This window comes from Salvelinus sp. IW2-2015, unplaced genomic scaffold, assembly GCF_002910315.2.
Source record: "Salvelinus sp. IW2-2015 unplaced genomic scaffold, ASM291031v2 Un_scaffold221, whole genome shotgun sequence".
Taxonomy (NCBI): domain Eukaryota; kingdom Metazoa; phylum Chordata; class Actinopteri; order Salmoniformes; family Salmonidae; genus Salvelinus; species Salvelinus sp. IW2-2015.
Genome location: NW_019942527.1, coordinates 116,112 through 137,483, shown reverse-complemented (window position 1 = coordinate 137,483; position 21,372 = coordinate 116,112). Strand labels below are relative to the sequence as shown.

Sequence of the window (21,372 nt, the reverse complement as noted above, 5' to 3'; positions counted from 1 at the left end):
CGCATGTGACAAATAAAATATTATTTGATTTCAACAGTGGTTACCATAAGCACCAGGCTTGCATTGGTTAATAGTGATTATTTGCAGGAATGTAAGCAAACTCAAAAGCCTATTCGTTCGGTTATAAGCACACTGTGTATCTACTGTACATGCATGTAGCCTTCATTGCAGATATTTTGTTGCACTGCTTATGACAGTATCCAGTCTAAGGTTTGTTAGCCCATCAGTATGAGATTCTCAGCTTTGTTCTCTGTCTTGTTTTACAGTCGCGCAGTGTGGACAAGCAGCATGCTGTCGTCAACTACAACCCAGCCACAGACGAGCACATGGTGAAGGACCTGGGCAGCCTGAATGGGGTGAGTCCATGTCCCCTGCATACAAGTTGAATAAAGGATCCAGTCAGCCACAGCCCTCCCTGGAGGGTCCAGAGGCCCACTACCAGTCCCCCAGGCCCTAGCACAAAAGAGCCCTCTCTCAGTGCCAGAGATGGTTGTTAGAGCAGCAATGAGCACTGCAATTTCTGCTGTCCTGGTCCCTTTCTTCTGGTGTCTCTCTCTCGTCTTCTTCTGGTGTCTCTCTCCCGTCTTCTTCTGGTGTCTCTCACACACACTGTCTCTCTCTCTCTCTATCTACCTACCTCCCTCCCTCTCTTTGTACTATTGTCACTTCATTGCACTTTTATTCCACAGTAATGAGGAGAGGGAAAGACTGCATTTTTCCCTGAAGTGTGTATTGTGGGCACCATCTGTTAGAACACCCCCATCTAAACAGACCAGAATATTAGATGTTACTGACATGTATCATGGTGGCTGTTTCTTTGCTTATTTGTACTTTACTGTACAAGCACTGATAGGCTATTTACTCACGTGTCCCCTGACTGCCTTCCTGAGCCCTACTCAGCATAGATGGCCATTACATAACTGCATAATCTCATTAATGCCTTAACGTACAGGTAGGATAGCTTAACTTTCACTGGGAAAACAGCCAACTGCAAAGCATCTTAGCTTTGGCAAACCCCAGAGGCTGTGTGTGGAAGGGAAGGACCTGTTGCCAGTGTGACAACTAACTCATTTATCATCAGTATCTGTTATTAGTCCAATGGAATTGAACTAATCAGGATTGTTGTGAAAATAAATAATTCCTGTGTATACATTTTTCTGATGCTTTCAATGTAAACACACAAAAACAAACTGTTTATTTTCTCCCCAGACTTTTGTGAATGATCTGAGAATCCCAGACGAGACTTACATTACCCTGATGCTCTCTGATGTCATCCGCTTTGGATATGATATCCTTTTGTTTATCTGATTATGATTTTGTAATTTTCTTATTGTTTTATTGATTCTTCATTGATTAGGGATTTTCTTGATTGGATCAAAAGGATGCATACTTTTTAACCTCTGAGTGCTCTGTTGTAAATATTTTTTTACAAACAATTGGATTTCATAAAGTTTTGTCTACACTTGCAATTTAAAACACTTTCTTCTTCCTCTGTGGTTTGTGTACCAAACTCTCCCAGCATGTTCATTCCTTGTGGTTTGAGTCAGGGTTTTTGATTATGTTCAACTCTGCACTGAACATTTCTTGGACTCGTGAACCTCTGAGCTGAAAAACATGAATAGTTAAATTGAGTTTAGATAACAGGGGGAAAAAGCTGCATGTATTATTTATTATAACCCAGTGGCTCCTGTCAGAATAAACCTTTAACTCTGCTTCCACATTCTCATGTGTACATCATGGAGAGGAGTCAACACAAGGTGCCAGAGGAGGCTCTCAAAGTAAGTGAGAACTTCCACACATGTACATATCATCTATGAATATGAGTGATAGTCAGGTAGAGGCTTCTTCATATCCTACTTTCCTCTTGTGTGTATTAGCATGAGAAGTACACCAGCCAGCTGCAGATGAGTATGAAGGCACTGGAGGCCAGGAAGAAGGAGAAGGAGAGGCAGCATGTTAAGGAGAAGACCAGAGACTCATCCTGCTTCAAACAGGAGAAAGCAGAGCATAAAGCTGCCCTCGCAGCAGGTAAAAACATTTTTAACTCGCAACTTCAACTCTGCCCCAGTCCACCTCTTGTCCTTTTCTTCTAGAGCCCACAGTATATGTGCTATCCTACATTATAGACCAGGCCTAGGCATTTTCTCTGCAAGGTCGAAAATGATAGCAATTACAATTGATGAACTTAACTGTTTGTCTTGCCACAAACAGTACCAGCAAATACCAGTCTGTTATGCCTTAGGTAAAAGATTGCTGCTGATGTCAGTTTCATTATCTTATTTACTTGAGGAAGAAGAAGAAACCTTTTATACCAAAAAGTGTTAGAGGATCTGTAGATGCACACAGCTCTCCTTGTTAAGCGAACCCCTAGTGGTCGATCAAGTTACCTTGTGAGGGGATCGGGTCAAAGGTTCAATCCAGTAGGGTCAGACGAGCAGCATTACTAGTGTGGAACTCCAGTTGGCAGGATGAGTGAAGTGATATTGGCCTGGCCTGTTGAGCTGGGACACACAAAGCCTTATGTCTGTCTGCCATGCCTCTGGACTGGGGCTCCAGACATAGGGAGTAGTGCTGAACCTACTCCTGAAGGAGCTAGCATGTGCACTAGAAGGATTAGAAGTGTGTGTGTGTGAGGCTGTGTTTTTCGTGCCAAGCGGGCACTGCTGTTAGGGTGATTGTGGATTTGCTGTCTCACGCACCGCACAGTACAGTACTTACAGGTGTCCCTCTGTCCTCAGCTTTGCTCAGGGCTACATCTTTTGGGATTGTATAGGATTTACAGTGCAGTTAAGTTCCTAAAGCACTGAGGGATGTTCTCAGCAGGGTAATGCAGGGGTGGACCATCACTAGTGGCTTTAACTACTGACAGTCACAAGGTTATGACACGACAGACACCAGCAATGAACACTTCCTTTAGAGGTTTACATTCAGCCTCTTCCTCTCCCACTCTGCCTGTATGTGATGGGCTAGTATAGCTGCTGACTGATTCCTTATTTCCTACTGAAGCAGCTGGACTGGTGAGGTGACCACAGTGACAGTACAGTGGCAGGGTCCGCACCCTGTTGACAGTTCAGACACTGAGGTTGTTAGCAGGATATGTCTGTTTTTCCTGCTGCCTTGCAAGGTGTGTACTGTGGAGCCTGACCTCTCCTTCTGCTTCCTGTCTGTAAAGCAGTCTGCAGGCTCTCTGAGTGTACAGTAGGCCTGGGTGTGACTAGTAAACCATGACAGGACCTAGGGCTACTCACTCTTTCCACCATAGACATTACAGTAAATGTCCACTGTTTCCAGATTTCTATGAAATATGAGTCAACAACATTTTCATGTAGATGGACTTAGAAGCTCAGTTTTGGTGACTTTTTAAAAGAACGTTCTACTCCAAAATGAATGAAAATAAAAGTATGCTGACACCATGTAAATTATAATTTCCACATCCAGAAATTAATCCAATAACACATTGTAATTAACAAAAATAAAAATTTTAACATATTGGGCCATGTGTATATAGCCTAATCATGGTCCATATTATCAGGTAGGCTATGCCTGTAGCCTAACTGATGTAGCAAAGTGCAAATAAATAGGCTGAAGCATGGTGTTGCCTATCTGCATTTACACTATTTAGCTAATCATTAGCCAGATCCCAAATGTGATCTTTTAACTATTGTAGTTATTATCCTATTGATCCCAGAAACCACTTAATGTCACAATTTCCCCCACCCCCCAACAATTCCCTGGTTGCCACTACTCTTGCGCAACAAAAAAGATCTATCTCATCACAAGTTAAGTCACCCCCCAAAAATTATTTTGAGGTAGAGTGGCGTTGTACTTCAAGCTACCCTAGAATTGACCGGTGTTCCATTTATCCCCACCCTCCGCTATGCACTCACTGCAAATTGCTGAGCAGTGACATCCTTAACCATGCTGCTGCTAAAAACTCTGGGTTTAAAATGGTGCAGTTTGCATATTTAGGAGTTGAGAAATAAATTAAGTAGGAATGGAAAGCTGGGATCCCCCTCTTTTTAACAAAGGCCATTAACTGCTGTTTTCGCAATTGCAAGAATTGTTGTGCATTGACTGCTTGTTAGAATGCATGTTTCCCTCCCTATGGCACTTGTAACTTGACTGTGCCACGAGAGGAATATTTCTCTCATGTAGAACACACAACAAGACGACTAGGTACATAGATAAACTATTCTACTATGGGGTAGTCTGATTTTTCTGTTCATTACTCATTTTGTTTGCAGAGGAAAAGTAAATGTGGACTGTTCTAGCATCTTCGGAGTGCGCCTCAGCAGAAATATTTTTCATGCTCCAAAATGAGTGCAGCAGAAACACTGAATCAGCTATTCCCAGGCCCTAGACCAAGCAGGGAGAGGGGCCTTCTGTTATAAATGGGGTCATGTGATACACAATCCTTCTGGGAGGAGAAGGAGACTGGACACTGCTAATCCTAATCTTCAATAAAGGGAGGAGATACGGTAATGAAAGTAAAATGTGAAGCTTTTCAAATAACAACACTGGCCTGCAGAGTTTAGTGACCCATCTCTCCAGAGCAGAACATTAAGACAAACTGCTATAACCTTCCATCTACAGTACACTGAGTGTATAAAACATTAGGAACACCTGCTCATACACAAGACAACTTTTTGGACAAGATGGGTCACATTTATGTCTGATGATAACCAAACAATGCATTCCACAGTAAGAACCTCCATACCAACGGTCAAACATGGTGGTGACGGTTTGGGGATGCTTTGCTGCCTCAGGATCTGGACGACTTGCCTTAATAGAAGGAACCATGAATTCTGCTCTGTATTAGAGAATTCTACAGGAGAATGTCAGGCCATCCGTCTGAAGCTGAAGCACAGCTTGGTCATGTAGCAAGACAGTGATCCAAAACACATAATCAAGTACATGAAAATAGCTTGAAAGCAACACTTTTGGAATGTCATAGTCATAGTCCAGGGCTAATCCCAATTGAGATGTTGTGGCAGGACTTGAAACAGCAGTTCATGCTTGAAAACCTACAAATGTTGCTTTAGTTAAAGCAGTTCTGCATGCAAGAGTGGGCCAAAATTCCTCCACAGCGATGTGAGAGACTGATCAACAACTACAGGAAGCATTTGGTTGGAGTCATTGCAGTTAAAGGTGGCACAACCAGTTATTGAGTGTAAGGGGGCCATTACTTTTTTCACACAGGGGAACTGGATGTTGGAAAACTTTTAAAATAAATACAATGTGTAAGATTTTTTTTGTTATTTGTAAACTCAGGTTCCCTTTATCTAATATTAAGTATAACATTCAGTATCAATAATATGCAAAAATAGAGAAAATCAGAAAGGAGGGAAATATTTTTTCACAGCACTGTACATACATACATAATCATGATTGATCCATATTGTTTTTATCCATCTGACCAGTAAGGGCATTAGGGCAGATTTCCTGTCACCTTCATTGCTGTGATGACGTTTAACAGCTGTCTGGCCAGCCCGGGATGCTAGCCTATGTGGCATAAATCAGATTATCCACATGCCTGGTGTCTATGTGAAAACTAAATCACTCCATTGGGGCTCTCTCACACTGGCCTAAATAAACCAAAGCATTAAACTCCAAAGTGCTGTTTCCCAGGACACACAATACGACATCAACAGAGAGAGGGAGAAACAGAAGGGCGCGTCTAGGGCTGTTGTTGTGACCGTATTACCGTCATACCGGCGGCCACGAGTCATGAAGGCAGTCAAATTCCACATGACCGTTAAGTCACGGTAATTAGGCTTCTCCAAGCTCTGATGCTGCTGATGGTCATTGGTAGCCTACCAAACTTGCTAACTGCTTGGTACTCAGCACTCTATTGTCCCTCTAATCACTCTGACATCAACCCAAATGTAATATGAAATCTAATCAAACACTTCATGAGAGCCCATGAGTTCATYTTGCACAACATTTCTATAGGATATGTAATTGTGGGAGAAAACAGRGTGATGGCTGCTAATAAATAAACAAGGATCCCATCAGCTTTCTATAGGCTAGACCTACTATATTTATTTCTCAACTTTCCTAAAATTAAGCACATTGCTTATCTTTACAACATGAGTATAGCCTACCTGGCTGGCATGAAAATGAAACACTTGGAAAAACTTCCTCCATTCACTATATAAGTGCATAGATGACATGTATTTTTCCCCCGCTGACCCTGTTTTGATACAGGTGCATGTTAATGGTCCATTCTAAATCAAAACAAATGTCACATATATATTATTTAGTATATGTACAGACAAGATTAAATTAAGAATAGTCTGATGTGTGACAATATTAGCCTATCACTTGTGAATTATATATGATCACCTTTGAATGATGCCCAGCTTAAGAAATAATGCCTTTTTTCCCCCTAAACTTTTTCTAATCATAGTCGCACAGCTATTGTAGCCTAGCCCATAGGCCTATATGTTTAATGATGTTTGTATCACAACTAAAGTGGTCAAATAACTTCTTAATTAAGCACATTAATCCGCTTTACAAGGGGTGTAGAGCCGAACTGGTGTGTGTGTGTGTGTATATATATATATATATATATATATACACACACACAAGCAACATGTGAGTTTCAATTTTGGGGAAGATCATTTTCACCATAAATGTTCCTTTTATAAAAGCATTACATGCATAATTGCATTTGCGGTCACTTTTGATAATGGTGTGTTCCGCTAATGGAACATTCCCGCTTACAGCCTACTACCATGTGTGCATTGCTGCTCTTATATTGTGAAGAAATAGCCTAATAGTTTATCAACATTTTATGCTAAATGTTCTGATCTGTTGGGTCAGCTACACTGCATACATTTTTTGTTGTTGATGCTAGTGGTTGTATTAATTTGAGATCTATCGCATCCCACAACTGTTCCAGACTATTTTTTGAATATTTATTTATCGCACAGAATAGAATAGTTCAACGTTTGTACTATGGGGGATAGTAGATTGACATAGGTTAGTGCTTTTGGTGTTCTTTAGGCCTACTCATCTTGTTGACTGACAAAAAGTAAATGTAGACAGTTCTTCCATTATCTTCAATATGCACCTCATAATTGGATAAGGACGTGCACAGTTGCGTTCCCGATGTGTCGGTTTTCACTTGTAGCCTGTGAGAAAGACCCGATCACGTGACAGAGAGCTGTGTGAGTGAGAGACGCTTTGGATTGCGCAGCACACTCGGGCTGCGAAAGGCATGGATTTTTTTTAGGGTGCATTACGGCCACTGTGAAATTCGAGGCATTATCAAGTGCTTGTCAAATTGTGAATGAGAGACTACTGGAGTGTGTACAGCCTGCGCAAAAAACTAAGCAGAGCTCATGCCTTTTCAAGCGACTTTTTTTTTCAAATCATCGTTAGTCTCATCATGCAGCATTACAATGTATTAAAAATCAAAACATATAGCCCAATGTTTGTAGAACAACTAAAGTTACATTAATAACTCTAAATTAAACATAGAGTACCTATTTCTTTGTTAGCTGCCCAACACAGAATAGCTAGCTGCATGTGTGCGCACTCCCTGAAATCATTTGGAGAAAATATTTATATTTTATTCAGCTTTGTTCAATTGCATTCTTCATACTATAAAATAATGCCACGTAATTATAATCAAATCTTGTCTGCTAAATGAACTAGTGTAGCCCACAGCCATTTGGCATAGCCACATCAGGACCTAACATAAGGACAACTCAGAGTATGCTATTCTTTTCTTCAGAAATAGACTACATTTTCTTCATATCATGCTTCTTTAGTTCTGTCTAAAATAAATAATGGATTTATTGTGAAGGTGTAGGATAATGGATTTATTAGACTTTTTAATTAAGGCTATTTGAGGAAGCCAGGAGATGCTTAATCTGTTTATGTTAATTAACGGTCAATTACCGTGAGACCGACCGTTATTTGCTTCACAATCACCTGACAATCACCGGCTGACCAAATTTTGTGACCGCCACAGCCCTAGGTACCCTACCACACACTTTTTTTGGTGGAGGGGAGTGACTTAACTTTTTTTGATGAAATAGTAGCGCAATAGTAGTGGCAACCAGGGAAGTGTTGCGAGCAATTGTGACATTAAGTGGTTTCTGTGAGAAGTACAGGCAGGGGTGTGTTACCCCAAGTTACCCTAACAGGTAGGCCTACAGTACATTATATTCACTGTGTTTATGCATGTTTTTTGTGGCATAAAATTCATCAATAGGATAATAACTAGTTAAAAGATCACATTTGGGATCTGGCTAATTATTAGCCAAATAGGGTAAATGCAGATAGGAAACACCATGCTTCGCCTATTTATTTGCACTTTGCTGCATCATTTGGGCTACAGGCACAGCCTACCTGATAATATGGACCATGCATAGGTTATTCACTTGGTCCAATATGTTAAAATAATTAAACATATATAATTTTACCAATGTGTTATTGGGCTCATTTCTTGAGGTGGAAATTATATTTAAAATGGTGTCGGCATACTTTTATTTCCATTCATTTTGTAGAATAATGTCCTTTTTTAAAAAGCCACTAGAACTGAGCTTCTCAGTCCTTCGACATAAAAGTTATAGGAGGGACCCCCCTCCCAGTGCTACACGTTTTTCCAGAGGATATGCTGAGCGGGTTCTTATTAAAGTTAGAAACATTTTCGTAGGACAAAATGCATTATATTATTCCTAATGTTATCTACTGTGACTGTTTTTGCTACGCTGTTTTGTAATGAATTTGCATTGTACCGATGTTATGGTGTTTAGGCCTAAAGCTGTTGTGCAATCATTCTGCCATAAATAGTAGGAATAACAGTTACATCATTCAGTTGGCGCTATACTAATTCTGTTCTCTGGTTTCTTTCACTCTCTGTCCGTGTGTGTGCTTCTGTTAGTGGCCAGCGAGGCTCCAGTGTCCAGACCCACTCCTCTGTATGGCCAGCCGTTGTGGTGGGGGGAGGATGATGCTGAACACAGTGAAGAACAGCGGCCAGACGAGGACCCTGCAGGTCTGGAACAAACATTACTCTACTATTACTCTATCAATGAATGTGTTGATCAGGATATGTGAGTGTGTCACTTTGAAAGAGGCCTGGTATTTCAGCTGTGCTGGCTGATAAAGGTTACTGCTCTTGTATTTGATTAGAGTGGCAAACATAACACTTTGTTATGGCACCACATCAGTGTTGGATGCAGTGTACTAAGAGATGAATGGTGTTTAGCTCTGGGCAAGCTCTGTAGTGCCCACTGGGGACAGGGAGCGGCCAGTGTCCCACTGAGCCAAGCCAGTCCTGGACCATGTCAGGCCAGCAGCCAGCGCCTCGTGATGGATTACCCTGTAAGCCCAGGGGACTGGGTAGAGGAGGGAGGGTGACTGTCAGCCTCATGCTGCCCAGCCTGGCTGGAACAGATTACCTCTCAGCCTTTCTCCTTTGGGACTCCAAGCTCCCACAGTGACATTTTTACATGTCCAGCTGGCCTGGCACCCACTGATTGGCTGGTGTATCTGTTTGTTTGCTCAGTCTAGCTGCTGGAGCTATGTTGTTATTTGTGGCTTCAGTTTAAGAGCGAGTACTTGGCAGAGACAGAGTTTTAAAAATCTGTTTTCCTTGAATGGTGTAGTATGCCACAGTTGTTAGTACTCCCCTGTAATATTTCATTAGAGTAGTGTCTGTGATTCCTTCCCTTACCCACCTCACATACTTCATGTCCTTTGTGCCTGCAATTTACAGTATTGACCTATATAGTATTGATCTATATAGACCTACTGTCTTCCCACTGTGTCTGCCCTAACAGAGAATACTAAAGAGGGCTCCAGACATGAGGTCAGCGGCTCCCTGTCAGACAGCCAGGCCAAGACAATCTACTCACACCACAGGGAGCCAAGCTACTTTGAGATTCCCACTAAGGAGTTCCAGCAGCAGGAGCTCCATGAGGTTCCCACTAAGGACACTGACTCCCCTTCTCTCCCTGTCCCTGTTCTCCCTCCAGTCCCCACCTCCACACCCCCTGTGGTGCAGAGCCACGCCTCCTTCACCATTGAGTTTGATGAATGCACACCAAGCAAGATCAAGATCAAGGACCATGTGAACAAGTTTTCCTTCCGCCAGCAACGCAAGCTCCCGGGTAAGGAGGCGGTGACAGCGCCTACTGAGGTGATATCAGCGGAGTGCAAGGTGGCTGATTGGCTGGTCCAAAGCGATGTGAGCATGATGAGGAGGTCTCAGACAGAGGACATGTTCAGCTCAAAGAGTGGCCTGCCCATCTGCAACGAGGCTTCCACAGGTGAACTCTGACAATTTATTCACTGAATCCACGGTTATTATCCTCTGTTGCTGTCTGAGAGCTAACGTGTTTTTGTTTTTATCGTCAGGCCACCACCATGAGGATGGGATTCGGAGTGACTCTGAGGATCCTGTTGTAAACGGGAAACAGGCTGTCCAATTAAAGCCACCGATGGGCCCTCACACATCTCTACCACCCCAGCTGGCCCTCCCTAGACCCTTCACCAACCCTGACTCAGAGGATCCTCAGTCTCACTCCCCTCCTCCGAGCCAGGACAAAGCAGACCCCCAGCAGGGCTTCGTCATTGAGTTCTTTGACGACAATCCACGCAAGAAGCGCTCACAGTCCTTCACCAACAACACAGGCCAGCTCGACAGCCCGGCCCTCAGGAACAAGCCGGCGAAAAGGTGCGGCCCCAGCACCCCCACCCAGCAGTACACCATTCCCTTGAAGGGCCCGGGTTCTGGAGGCCCCCAGAGGGCCGGCTCCCTGAGGAGGGAGAAGATGGAGGATTGGATCAGTAACGGCATCTCCTCCTGCTCCATCCCTCCCAGGCCGTTTAGAAGTGTGGGCCGCAGGTCCAAACTGGCCCAGGACTTCACGGCTGAGTTCCTGAGGGAGTCCAGACAGGAGTCTAGGCCGAGCATGAACACAACCTGGGAGAAGAATACGTCACCTGTGTCTCCTACCACCAGCCCACCACCAACAGTAGAGGCAACAGCCCCCCACTCCCACCCGCCCACACCAAGCCCCCCTCAGCCCCCTGTCCCATACCTGACTCAGACCTCATCCGGTGCCCACCAGTCTGTGCCCCTGAAAGCCCCTCTAATGCCCATGGCCCCACGCAGCCTGGAGGCCCCACGCAGCCTGGAGGCCCCACGCAGCCTGGAGGCCCCACGCAGCCTGGAGGCCCCACGCAGCCTGGAGGCCCCACGCAGCCTGGAGGCCCCACGCAGCCTGGAGGCCACAATCCCCAAAGGCCTGGGGAACGAGGAGGATGATACCTTGAGTGAAGCAGGCACCTACACCATTGAGACAGAGGTCCAGGATAAAGAGGTGGAGGAGGCACGCAGCAAGATAGAACAGGCAAGTCTTTTGCCTTACTCTCTGTAGTCGTCTGTCGTTCTCTGTAGTCGTCTGTCGTTCTCTGTAGTCGTCTGTCGTTCTCTGTAGTTGTCTTGTTCTCTGTAGTCGTCTGTCGTTCTCTGTAGTTGTCTTGTTCTCTGTAGTTGTCTGTCGTTCTCTGTAGTCGTCTTATCTCTCTAAGTTTGTTTAATATCACACCTTGTCATGCCATGTGCTTCACCATGAGATAACCTGCCTTGTCAAGTATGCGTCAAGTATGCGACAATGATGCTTTCCTACACAAGCCAACACGAGTGTCACACAGGAGAGCCAGTGGATGTGGCAGCCTCCAGCCATTCAGAGACAGCGTTCACACTCACACATCATGCTTTGTTCCTGACAGGTGTTTGGTGTTGTTGAGGGGCCAGAGCAGCCCGGCCAGACTGCAGCAGCAGCATATAGGCCTGTTGAGTTTCAGGACAGGGAGGAGCGTAGGGAGAGTAGCTTGGTGGATCTGATGCCAGGTCCAGGGCAGGGACAGAATCTGGTGCAGGTAAAACACATTCCTACAGCGAACCAGTCAACAATCAGTCTGCTGGTTCAATAAGCTTTGGAAACACAATTCTACTTGTTCTGATCTCATGATTCTCCATGGTTCACCTCATATCCTTCTTAGATCTTTAGTTGTCTCTGTTGGTTTCTGGGGGTGTTGGTGTGGTAGTTCTTTACTTCCGACTGGGTTTGGGTGTGTCCAACTGGTTTTCACTGGTGGTGTCCTTGGTTTCTATCTGAGGAGTAGAATGGGTTGGATTTTTGCTGTCATAAAACGTCATTTTCAGATATAAAAAATATCCCAACATCCTAAGCTGTAAATGTGTTTCTTCGCCTAATCGGTTTGTCAATCATCAAATATAATTTCTTGAATGTGATTGTGTTATTTTTTTCCTTCTATTTTAAGCCTGATATGTATTTATTGACTGCTGTCAAGACATGTGAATAACTAGTGTGATCCTCCCTGCAGGTACCTGGTGGCTCTAAGTGGGTGTCTCGCTGGGCCAGCCTGGCAGACAGCTACACACACTCTGGCCCTGCCTCAGGCCTCTTCGAAATCCCCTCACAGATGGACCTGTCAGGAGGAGGTAAGACACCTGATGGGAATTTGCACAGAATTTGAAATGATAATGAGTTATAGTCCTGATTATCAACTTGATTAAAAATGTATCTTCCTGTTTCCATTCAGTTGGGGGGAGGACCGTCCATCAGGCGACGCTCAGTCGGAACATCAATAGTGTGGAATCGGAAGGCCAGAGTTCCAGAACACAGCGTATTCCTTCTCAGGCACCATCGATGGAAAATAATGAGACTCCAACTCCCAGCATTCTTATCCATCAGGACACTTACTTTACCTATGATATCAAAGAGAGGAGCTCCAGAGTCCTTGGACCACAGGAGGACCTCCACAACCTGTCTGTACAGGACAACCTTGACCAAGACAGCCTGAGTGATGCCAGTAAGTCAGACGACGGCTCCATCGTGGAGCAGAGGAAGATGCCCACACCAGAGAGGACAGACAAGAGTACATCTCAGACCAGTAAAAAGGAGAGGCCCACACTCCCAGCCAAGTCTACATCATTCTACATTGGCTCTAAGGAGACTGTGTCCAAACAGGAGCGGGGATCGAGACCCAATACACCTAAGATTGAGAGAAAACCACCACCACCTCCCAACACACCACAGTTCTCCACAGCCACCCTGACCAAACAACAGGGTGGACAAGACTTTCAGAAGACAGTCAAGCTCAACTCATCCGCTCCCAAGCTTGACTACCAGGGCAGAAACAGCCCTCAGCCCAAGGAGATCTCAGTGTCTCTGGTCAGGCAGGAGAGCTTCATTAAGGACCAGCCAAGTGATGCTGCCCAGGTCACCAGACTCCCACACATCTCCAGCCAGCCTGCTCTGAGTGACCCTGACCCTGCTGAGGCGTTCCAGGGTGTTTGCAGCCAGGACACCCACTCCTACCTCAATGGGACCGGGGACGCTCTGGCTGCCCTGGCGGCCAAGCTCCAGGCCCAGCCGCCTGATGTTGCTCCTTGCCCCATAGATTACTCTCTGTCTGGGGAGTCTGACATGGACTCAGCGAGCACTGCCAGCCTGTGCAACAACCAGACTGCCCCCAAGACCGGATCCAAGAAGCCCTTTATCACTTGTGGCCTTCAGAGGGAGAGGTTCTCTGCCAGCTCCTTCACCCAGGAGCCCAGTCGCCAGCAGTCAGCCCTCGATCGCCTGTCAGAGAAGCGGCGGTCCCAGAGAGTGGACAGTAGCAGGAAGCCTGAACAAGACAGAAGGCTGGGGATGAGATGCTGTGTTGTAAAACATGGCACCATGGACCTGAGCGATGACCCCCAGAGCTTCAGCTTACCCTACTGGCCTGAAACCATCTCCTCAGACCAGGAGGGCTCCCGGCCCGCTGCATGCAAGAAGTACACCGTCCCCCTGCAGAAGGAGAATCCCACTAAGTCCTCCAAAGTGGCCCAGGCCCTAAGCCGCTCCAACAGCATGTCTGCCCCACGGCCCACAAGAGCTTCAATGCTTCGCCGGGCTCGCCTGGGCGAGGCATCAGACAACGAGGTTACAGAGACGGACAGAACCTTCCAGAACTCCCAGGAAGCCAGTGGAACCTCCAAGGCCTCCCAGGACAGTAAGAAGCAGCTCTCCAGGCTGGACATGCTGGCTCTGCCCCGGAAGAGGACTAGCTCCTTCACCACTCCCAGTGATACAGAGTCCTCCGCACCCAGGACAGGCTTCTCCAACCGCAGCACAGAGTCCAACAGCGGCTCTGGCCTTAAGGCCTCCGTGGCCGGGCCCAGCACTAAGCCTGCGCTAGGCAGGGCCTCTGGAGCTCCAGGCAAGCTCGTCACCCGCGTCCGCTCCAGCAGTGCCAAATACACCAGCAGCACAGCCAGTGAGTAACAGACACGCATATCAGGCTCCCCTTTGCCTTTTAAAATGTAATTTTATGTAGTACTGTCTTAGTAATTCTTTTTTACAGGTGTAAGAACCTGAAAGGTAAACTTTTTAAATATGTCTCAGCCGTTCCTGAAATATTACAGAGATGTAATGAACCATGAAAATGACTTCTTCTGGATTGGAGGCATCACAATTTAGGTCTGCGTAAAGGTGTCACGTCCTATCAATTATCTAGATGAATTGGTTCTGAGTGAGTTTGAGATAATTAGTTCAACTAACAAGTTATGAAGGTGCAAGCCTTGGTTTTATTCTTCTGGAGATTTGGCTTTAAGGGCCTCCACTAACTTCACTAATGCTCTATTGCTATTTGCAATTGAAATATAATCCCTTCAATAATTTCTACTGGAATACCTGTGGTGAAGGTGGATACCATCTGCACAATGTTCTCATAATCATTATGCAATCTTCAATCATGATAACATAACTGTCTAGAACAATGTTGTGAGAATATTGTGGGTCAGATGTGGAATACCGTGTTCTATCCTTTGAGCGATAATCTGTGGTTTAACTATACTTCACTATATTGCTCTCTACGTTGTGTCTATATGACTATGGTCTTTAACAACATGACTTTGACAGTAGACATTACTGTTGGGTTGAGTGCTCATTTCTGGTTGTGAATGTTTTTGAATCAAAGAAAATCCTAATGAATAGTTTATACAGCAAGACTTAAATCTTGCATCAGTACATTTACCATCTGAATGAGCACAAAACTACAAAAACCCTTTTATATGGGTCTATGGGGTATATTTGGGTGTTTTGGGATGTGTGGTGTTTATAGTGTTTTAATGGTGTCCTTTCATGGTGTCTCTGTTTTTACCTTCCTTCTCCTCATCCTCCTAACTTTCTAAAACACCCTTCAAACCAATTCATGGCTGAAAGGCTCTAGACGACGACAGAAAGGCTCTGACTACACCTCCACCTCCGAGGAGGAATTTGACTCTAACCAGAGCACCCTTAAACACAAACGCTCACACACCCCCTCAGCTTCCCGCTCCCAGCCTCTCATCCCCCCACGCCCCAAACCCCGCTCACGAGACTCGGACCAGGAGAGTCACGAGGGAGACGCCTACCAGAACTGGTCCTCTCACAGTGCTGAGATAGCAAGGTGAATTGAGATGGCAAGGACACAGCATAAGCCAGTTCATGCTATTGCTGAGTGCTTTAATTATCTGCACATTAATTGAAGTGGTTATTGAGTTCACAACAGTAGTGAGATCATTTGAAACTTTTTCGCTCTTGGTAGATTGCCTGAGGTATCCATCCCTATGTTGGTCTGTTCTCCCCTTCTAGACTGAGTCAGGACCTGGCTAAAGATCTGTCCGTCTTAGCCAGGGAGATCCATGATGTGACTGGTGATGCTGATCCTCAGAGCTCTTCTGCAGTGGAGGCCAATACACCTGTCTCTACCATCACCGCCAGGGAGGTGGTATGTTAACCACACTGCCCAGTTACACTGATATTTTCTTTAGCACACAATGCAGTATATCCTCACCTGTGTTCACTGATTCCTGTTACAATGGCTGGAGAAGACATACACAACATATCAACCAAGAGTTTTCATTATCTCTATGCTGTCAGACAGCACAGCCATCTCCTCAGGCTACCCAGCCGTCTCAGTTGCAGATTTATCAATTAGTTGCTCTCGCATCTGTGGCCAATGCAAAACATTAATTTGACTGTCATTAATGGGGTTGTATCCATGAATTCATCTTGATTGCTGTTTCTTCCCTGTTTCCATATCAGCTACCTTATGATTGGCACATATGATAACCGTCCTTAACTGTTGAGACTGTCTGACTCCTGTTGTATTGCAGTTGGTCCATCCCATCCCAGAGGCTGGTGTGAACTACCTTAGAGTTCCTCCTGGATCCGCTGCAGCCAGGGACCCCGACCAAACCATTATGAATGACCAGGAATACAACTCCAAGCACAGAGGATGGAACCAGGAAGTGGTTAGACCATACTATTATTTATCATACCACTTCAAGACATTTTGAGAATGTTGAACATTATAAATAGATTCTGTCTCTTTTATAAGTTGCTGTTAAGCCTTGTTTTTGTGAAATTGAGAGTTGACTGATTTGTTTTTGTCTGTGATCTCTCTCTCCAGGTTGTTGTGGATGATCTGATGTTGATTCCAGTGTCCCAGATCTCTCTGGCTATTCGAGAAAACACAGAGCAGCTAGCTGAGAAAATAAAGTATGAATTTATACATAGACGTGAAGCATGTTTAAAAGTTTACAATACCTTTTCTGTCCATTCTCCTCACATCTCATACCAGAACCAGATGAGAAGTTGTATTAGTCCTCTGATATGTAGTAATCTCGTTATCTCTGCGTGACTTTCTGAGTGAGCTCAGCCACTTAGCATGGCTAATGGACTGAGACTGAGTGAACTGTGTTGGGCAGATAGCCTATCCTTAGGTCCTTAAATATTCAATATAGGACTTCCTAATTTGATATGTGGTTGCTCTGTCTGTACTCTAGAGTGTGTTTTTGTGCTTGCAGGGTACTATTCCACAACAAAACTAACGTTTGGGAGGAGATTGAATCAAAGCTCAATACTGAAAATGACATCCCTGTCCTGAAAGGCTCAAACAAGGTTGGTATTTCCTCAAGTTTCTCCAGTTAGTTTATAGTTATTTGTGATGATTTGTTGTGTAATGTTTATTTCCCTCAGCAGTGTGTAACATGCCTATTTGTATTTCAGGAAATCACAGCTATTCTGAAAGAGCTCAGAACAGTTCAGAGACAACTTGAAGGTAAGTGCACATTCATCACAATAATCGAGTAAAACCTCCATGTAAACAAGCATCACTTAAAATGTTTTTTTTGCTTTTTGTTAAATTATTTTTTCCCACTCAGCATTTTAGATGTGTTGATTTATGCCTGATTTCTCTGTCCCATCCACAGTCATCAACACTATCATTGAGCCCAGTGGAAATCTTGAGCCAGCCAAAGCCTCCACTCCTAGTGCCCCCTCCTCAGCCGGGTTGAAGCCATCCAGGGCCCCTTCGAGATACTGGAGAACCTCAGGTTCCCAGCGGGGTGGGGTTCCCTCTGCCAGCTCCAGGCCCAGTGAGAGTGTCAGGAGATCAGTTGTGGCCTCTGAGGCAGAGAGCTACGTGGTCTGAGGTTTTGGAACACAGTGCCTCCCCTTCACTGCTGCACCACAATTCCAGGTGTTGAGAGAGTGGATTAGAGAGGGGGAAATAGGCACTGCTAGGAGAACTGTGGCCCCACCGCACAAAGACACTACTGTACTGTGTGTGCACTACTAGACAACTGCAATGCACATTGAACTGCCATGGTGTGAGAAAGGGGTTGTACGAGACACATAAAGCCATACAGTGGTTAGTTCAGTCGAGGGAAAATCCCTTTAAAGGCCCAATGCAGCTCTTTTTATATCAATATAAAACAAATTCTGGATAACATATAAGAACCTTACTGTAATAGATTTATATTCAAATTGACAAAAATAACTTTTTACACAAACTATTTCTCAAGCAATAATTTTGCTAGTACTGTCTGAGTGGTCTGAGTGGGGAAGAAAAACTGAAAACTAGCTGTTCTTAGCAAAGGTTTGGAACTCTTTGTTATTGGTCTATTAACCAATTTACCGCATGGTGATGTCACCATGGAAAGCCGAAATGTCCGCCCATGCAAACCTGCTGATTTAGAAGGAGCTGTGTGCATTGTATTTTCAACCAGCAACTATCAGGATTAGTGCTAGTTTCATCAGCTGTTGATCAATATGATACAAAACACATAAACATAATTTTGACTACACTGGGCCTTTAAGACGAGGTTATTATTCTGCCATATACCCTTGTTGATCTCCCGCTCAGAAAACTTAAGCATACTTGCATTTGATTGATTTTCTGTAATTTTATTAATTGGGGAAATTTTGCCGCAATCAGCTTAGAGCACAGTATATTTAAAAACAGCTTGAGTATATTTTATTTAAGGAAGTATATATTACTAAAGTAATTAACTAATACAATTAAAGCATATTTTGACTTTGCTTGATTAAATGTATAAGTAAAGAATTTATATAAAGGAATTCTCCAGGATTCCTTGATAGGTTTATTCAAGACTTCATCACTGCTTTCTTTGAATAGTCACTTTCTCCCTCTATGGACCAGACCTATTGAAGAATGGCTAAAGTATTGAATTGTAATGATTTATATATTATTAAAGAGTTTATAAATTGGCACTTGGACACTTGCTTTTGAGCAAATAGAATGTTATTTTTCTGATCTCTTAAAAGACACCGAGGCATTTTTTAAATGAAATGTAAGAATGGCTCTAGGAGTCATTGCTTTACAAGGTATCTCATGTTGCCAGTAGAAACTTGTGCGTATATATTCTCTAGAGTCAAAGGTAGACATCAGGTCTGCTTCCTCTGGCACTATCTGACACTATAGATTTCCTTGTTATCAGAACTGAAAGTCTGTGTGGAATGTATGGTTGGGTGGGCAGGGCTGGGGGGCTTAGTGCTGGGGTAGAACGTTAGTTTTAATCACCTAGCAACAGCCAACTTTCTGGAGTATCTGCGTAGATCAGCCCAGAGATTTTAGGCTTTGAAACAGAATAAAACAAAGGACTCATTCAGGGCTTCTACCAGCTAGCGCCATTTGGAAAGTGTGTTTGTATTGCTGATAGGTTTGATTGTCATAACTGGTCAGTTGATTGCACAGCTCTCAATAATGTGGTCAGACATACAGTGAGCTCTAAAAGTATTGGGACAGTGACACATTTGTTGTTTTGGCTCTACTCCAGCACTTTGGTTTTGAAACGATATAATGACTATGAGGTTAAAGTGCACACTTAACTTTAATTTGAGGGTATTTTCATCCATATCGAGTGAACCGTTTAGAAATTACAGCACTTTGTACATAGTCCCCCCATTTTTGGGGACCAAATGTGTTGGGACAAATTCACTTGTGTATTAAAGTAGTCAAGTTTAGTATTTGGTCCCGTATTCCTCGCACGCAATGATAGTGGTTATATCAAGCTTGTGAATCTACAAAGTTGTTGGATGCATTTGCTGTTTGTTTTGGTTGTGTTTCAGATTATTTTGTGCCCAATATAAATGAATGGTAAATAATGAATTGTCATTTTGGAGATACTTTAAGAATATAATGTTTCTAAACACTTCTACATTAAATGTGGATGATACCATGATTACTGATAATCCTGAATGAATTGTGAATAATGATGAGTGGGAAAGTTACAGATGCACAAATCATACCCCCCCCTCCAAAAAATGCTAACCTCCCCTGATATTGTAATGGTGAGAGGTTAGCGTGTCTTGGGGTATGATATTATCATGGTAGCATCCACATTTTAATGTAGAAGTGTTTAGAAACATATTCTTATTTACAATACAAAATGACACCGTACATTATTTATCATTAATTTCTATTGGGCACAAAATAATCTGAAACGCAACCAAAATAAACAGCAAATGGTTTTGGTCCCCTAAAATGGTAGGACTATGTACAAAAAGTGCTGTAATTTCTAAACGGTTCACCTGATATGGACAAAAATACATTCAAATTAAAGTAGTCACTTTAACCTCATAGCCATTGTATCATTCCAAATCCAAAGTGCTGGAGTACAGAGCTGAAACAACAACAAAAAGTGTCACTGTCCCAATACTATTGAAGCTCACTGTATCTCAGGGCTGTGTACTTTCTGTTCCCTTCTTGATTCCCCTTTCTTTGTTGATATCGTCATCTGTGGCTTCAATTTTGCCAAAGAATACCAATGATACTTGTCTTGTAGAAGTTATTATTAACACTTTACTGACTCAAATGCCCTCTGACAGTTTTCAGTGTCGCTTTCTGGAGATATTTTCTCCAGTTTCATTGCTGTACACCTTCATTCCATCAATAAGCACACCACACTACATGAACTCCTGTGATGTTGATGCCAGTTTTAAAGGACTGTATCAGGTGTCAACAGCAAGATGCACTTGCTGTTTCTTGTTTTGTTCTAATCATTCATCATAATTGTGAGCAGAATTGTTGTGCAATTATACATTAAATAAAAATGTCATGTTACATGTACATATCTAAGACTTGATGATCTAGATATGACCACTCCATCTTGTATTTTGCACTAGTGTAGTACCATTGGGACCCTTTAACCTTATCCTGAGAAGCTACACATTAAGCCACCTTTTTTACTAAGGGGGTTGCACTCATTCTGTTAGATTGTATAAATGATATCCTGTCCAGAAGGAAAGGAGACTGAAAATGCAATAAAATAAAGGGACTACAGTCCACCACAAGTGCTTCTCCTTTTCAACAGTTTGTGTAGCTGTATATGAAATTGTAAAAGGAATTTCCCTCAGTGCCACAAAGCCTTTTGGGATATATGGTTTCATACCACAAAGTACAGTGCTTGTTTACACCCATTGGGCTCAGTTAAATCTGTCTCTTTGAGCTTTTGATTGCTATGACATGAAGTGCTGCTGCTATTCTGCTTTGTGAAAGTTGTATTTCTTACATTTCTCCATCAAAGCTCCAGTTAAACACTTTAATTGAGAAATAGATGTCATATGTGAGTCAAATGTTGTATACCTAGCTCATATCCCTTTAAAGTCATCAGTCACCATGGTTTGTTTTTTGGGTTGGTTGGCTCTTGCACCCTAAACAAAGTAATGTTAAGTTCCACATCCTTCAGCATCTGTTATTTATGATGTTTTCCAGAATAAATTTCTTGGAAAGGTTATACATTTTGTGCATAATTTAGAAAATGTGATAAAGAGATTTGTAATCAATTATGTTGTACTGTCATCTTTATTATCTTTATTCCAAAGCCACTTGTTTGATATAAGCCTAATATTGTAGCACTCAACAGAATCATGTTTTACAAGTACTTTTATTTATACTGTATATCCTGACCTCTCAAAAAGGGAAATGAAAGAAAAACAGGAACCATGTATTTTCTGGTAGACAGTAAATGTCATACCTAGTTTCATA

At 43.4% G+C, this 21,372-nt stretch overlaps 1 protein-coding gene across 1 annotated transcript; it reads left to right on the top strand.

The window, feature by feature from the left end:
* Positions 1 to 227: 227 nt before the first annotated feature.
* LOC112068202 (centrosomal protein of 170 kDa protein B) lies at positions 228 to 21,170 on the top strand (the record flags this gene model as incomplete). The annotated part of the gene is made up of 17 exons (XM_070438068.1): positions 228 to 356; positions 1,210 to 1,290; positions 1,722 to 1,778; positions 1,878 to 2,028; positions 8,897 to 9,010; positions 9,798 to 10,286; positions 10,375 to 11,372; positions 11,755 to 11,904; positions 12,373 to 12,490; positions 12,592 to 14,313; positions 15,261 to 15,486; positions 15,672 to 15,807; positions 16,196 to 16,333; positions 16,492 to 16,580; positions 16,889 to 16,982; positions 17,091 to 17,142; positions 17,294 to 21,170. Coding segments are annotated over 17 exons (4,965 nt in total), but the record flags the coding sequence as incomplete, so codon positions are not given.
* Between the last annotated feature and the right edge of the window lie 202 nt (positions 21,171 to 21,372).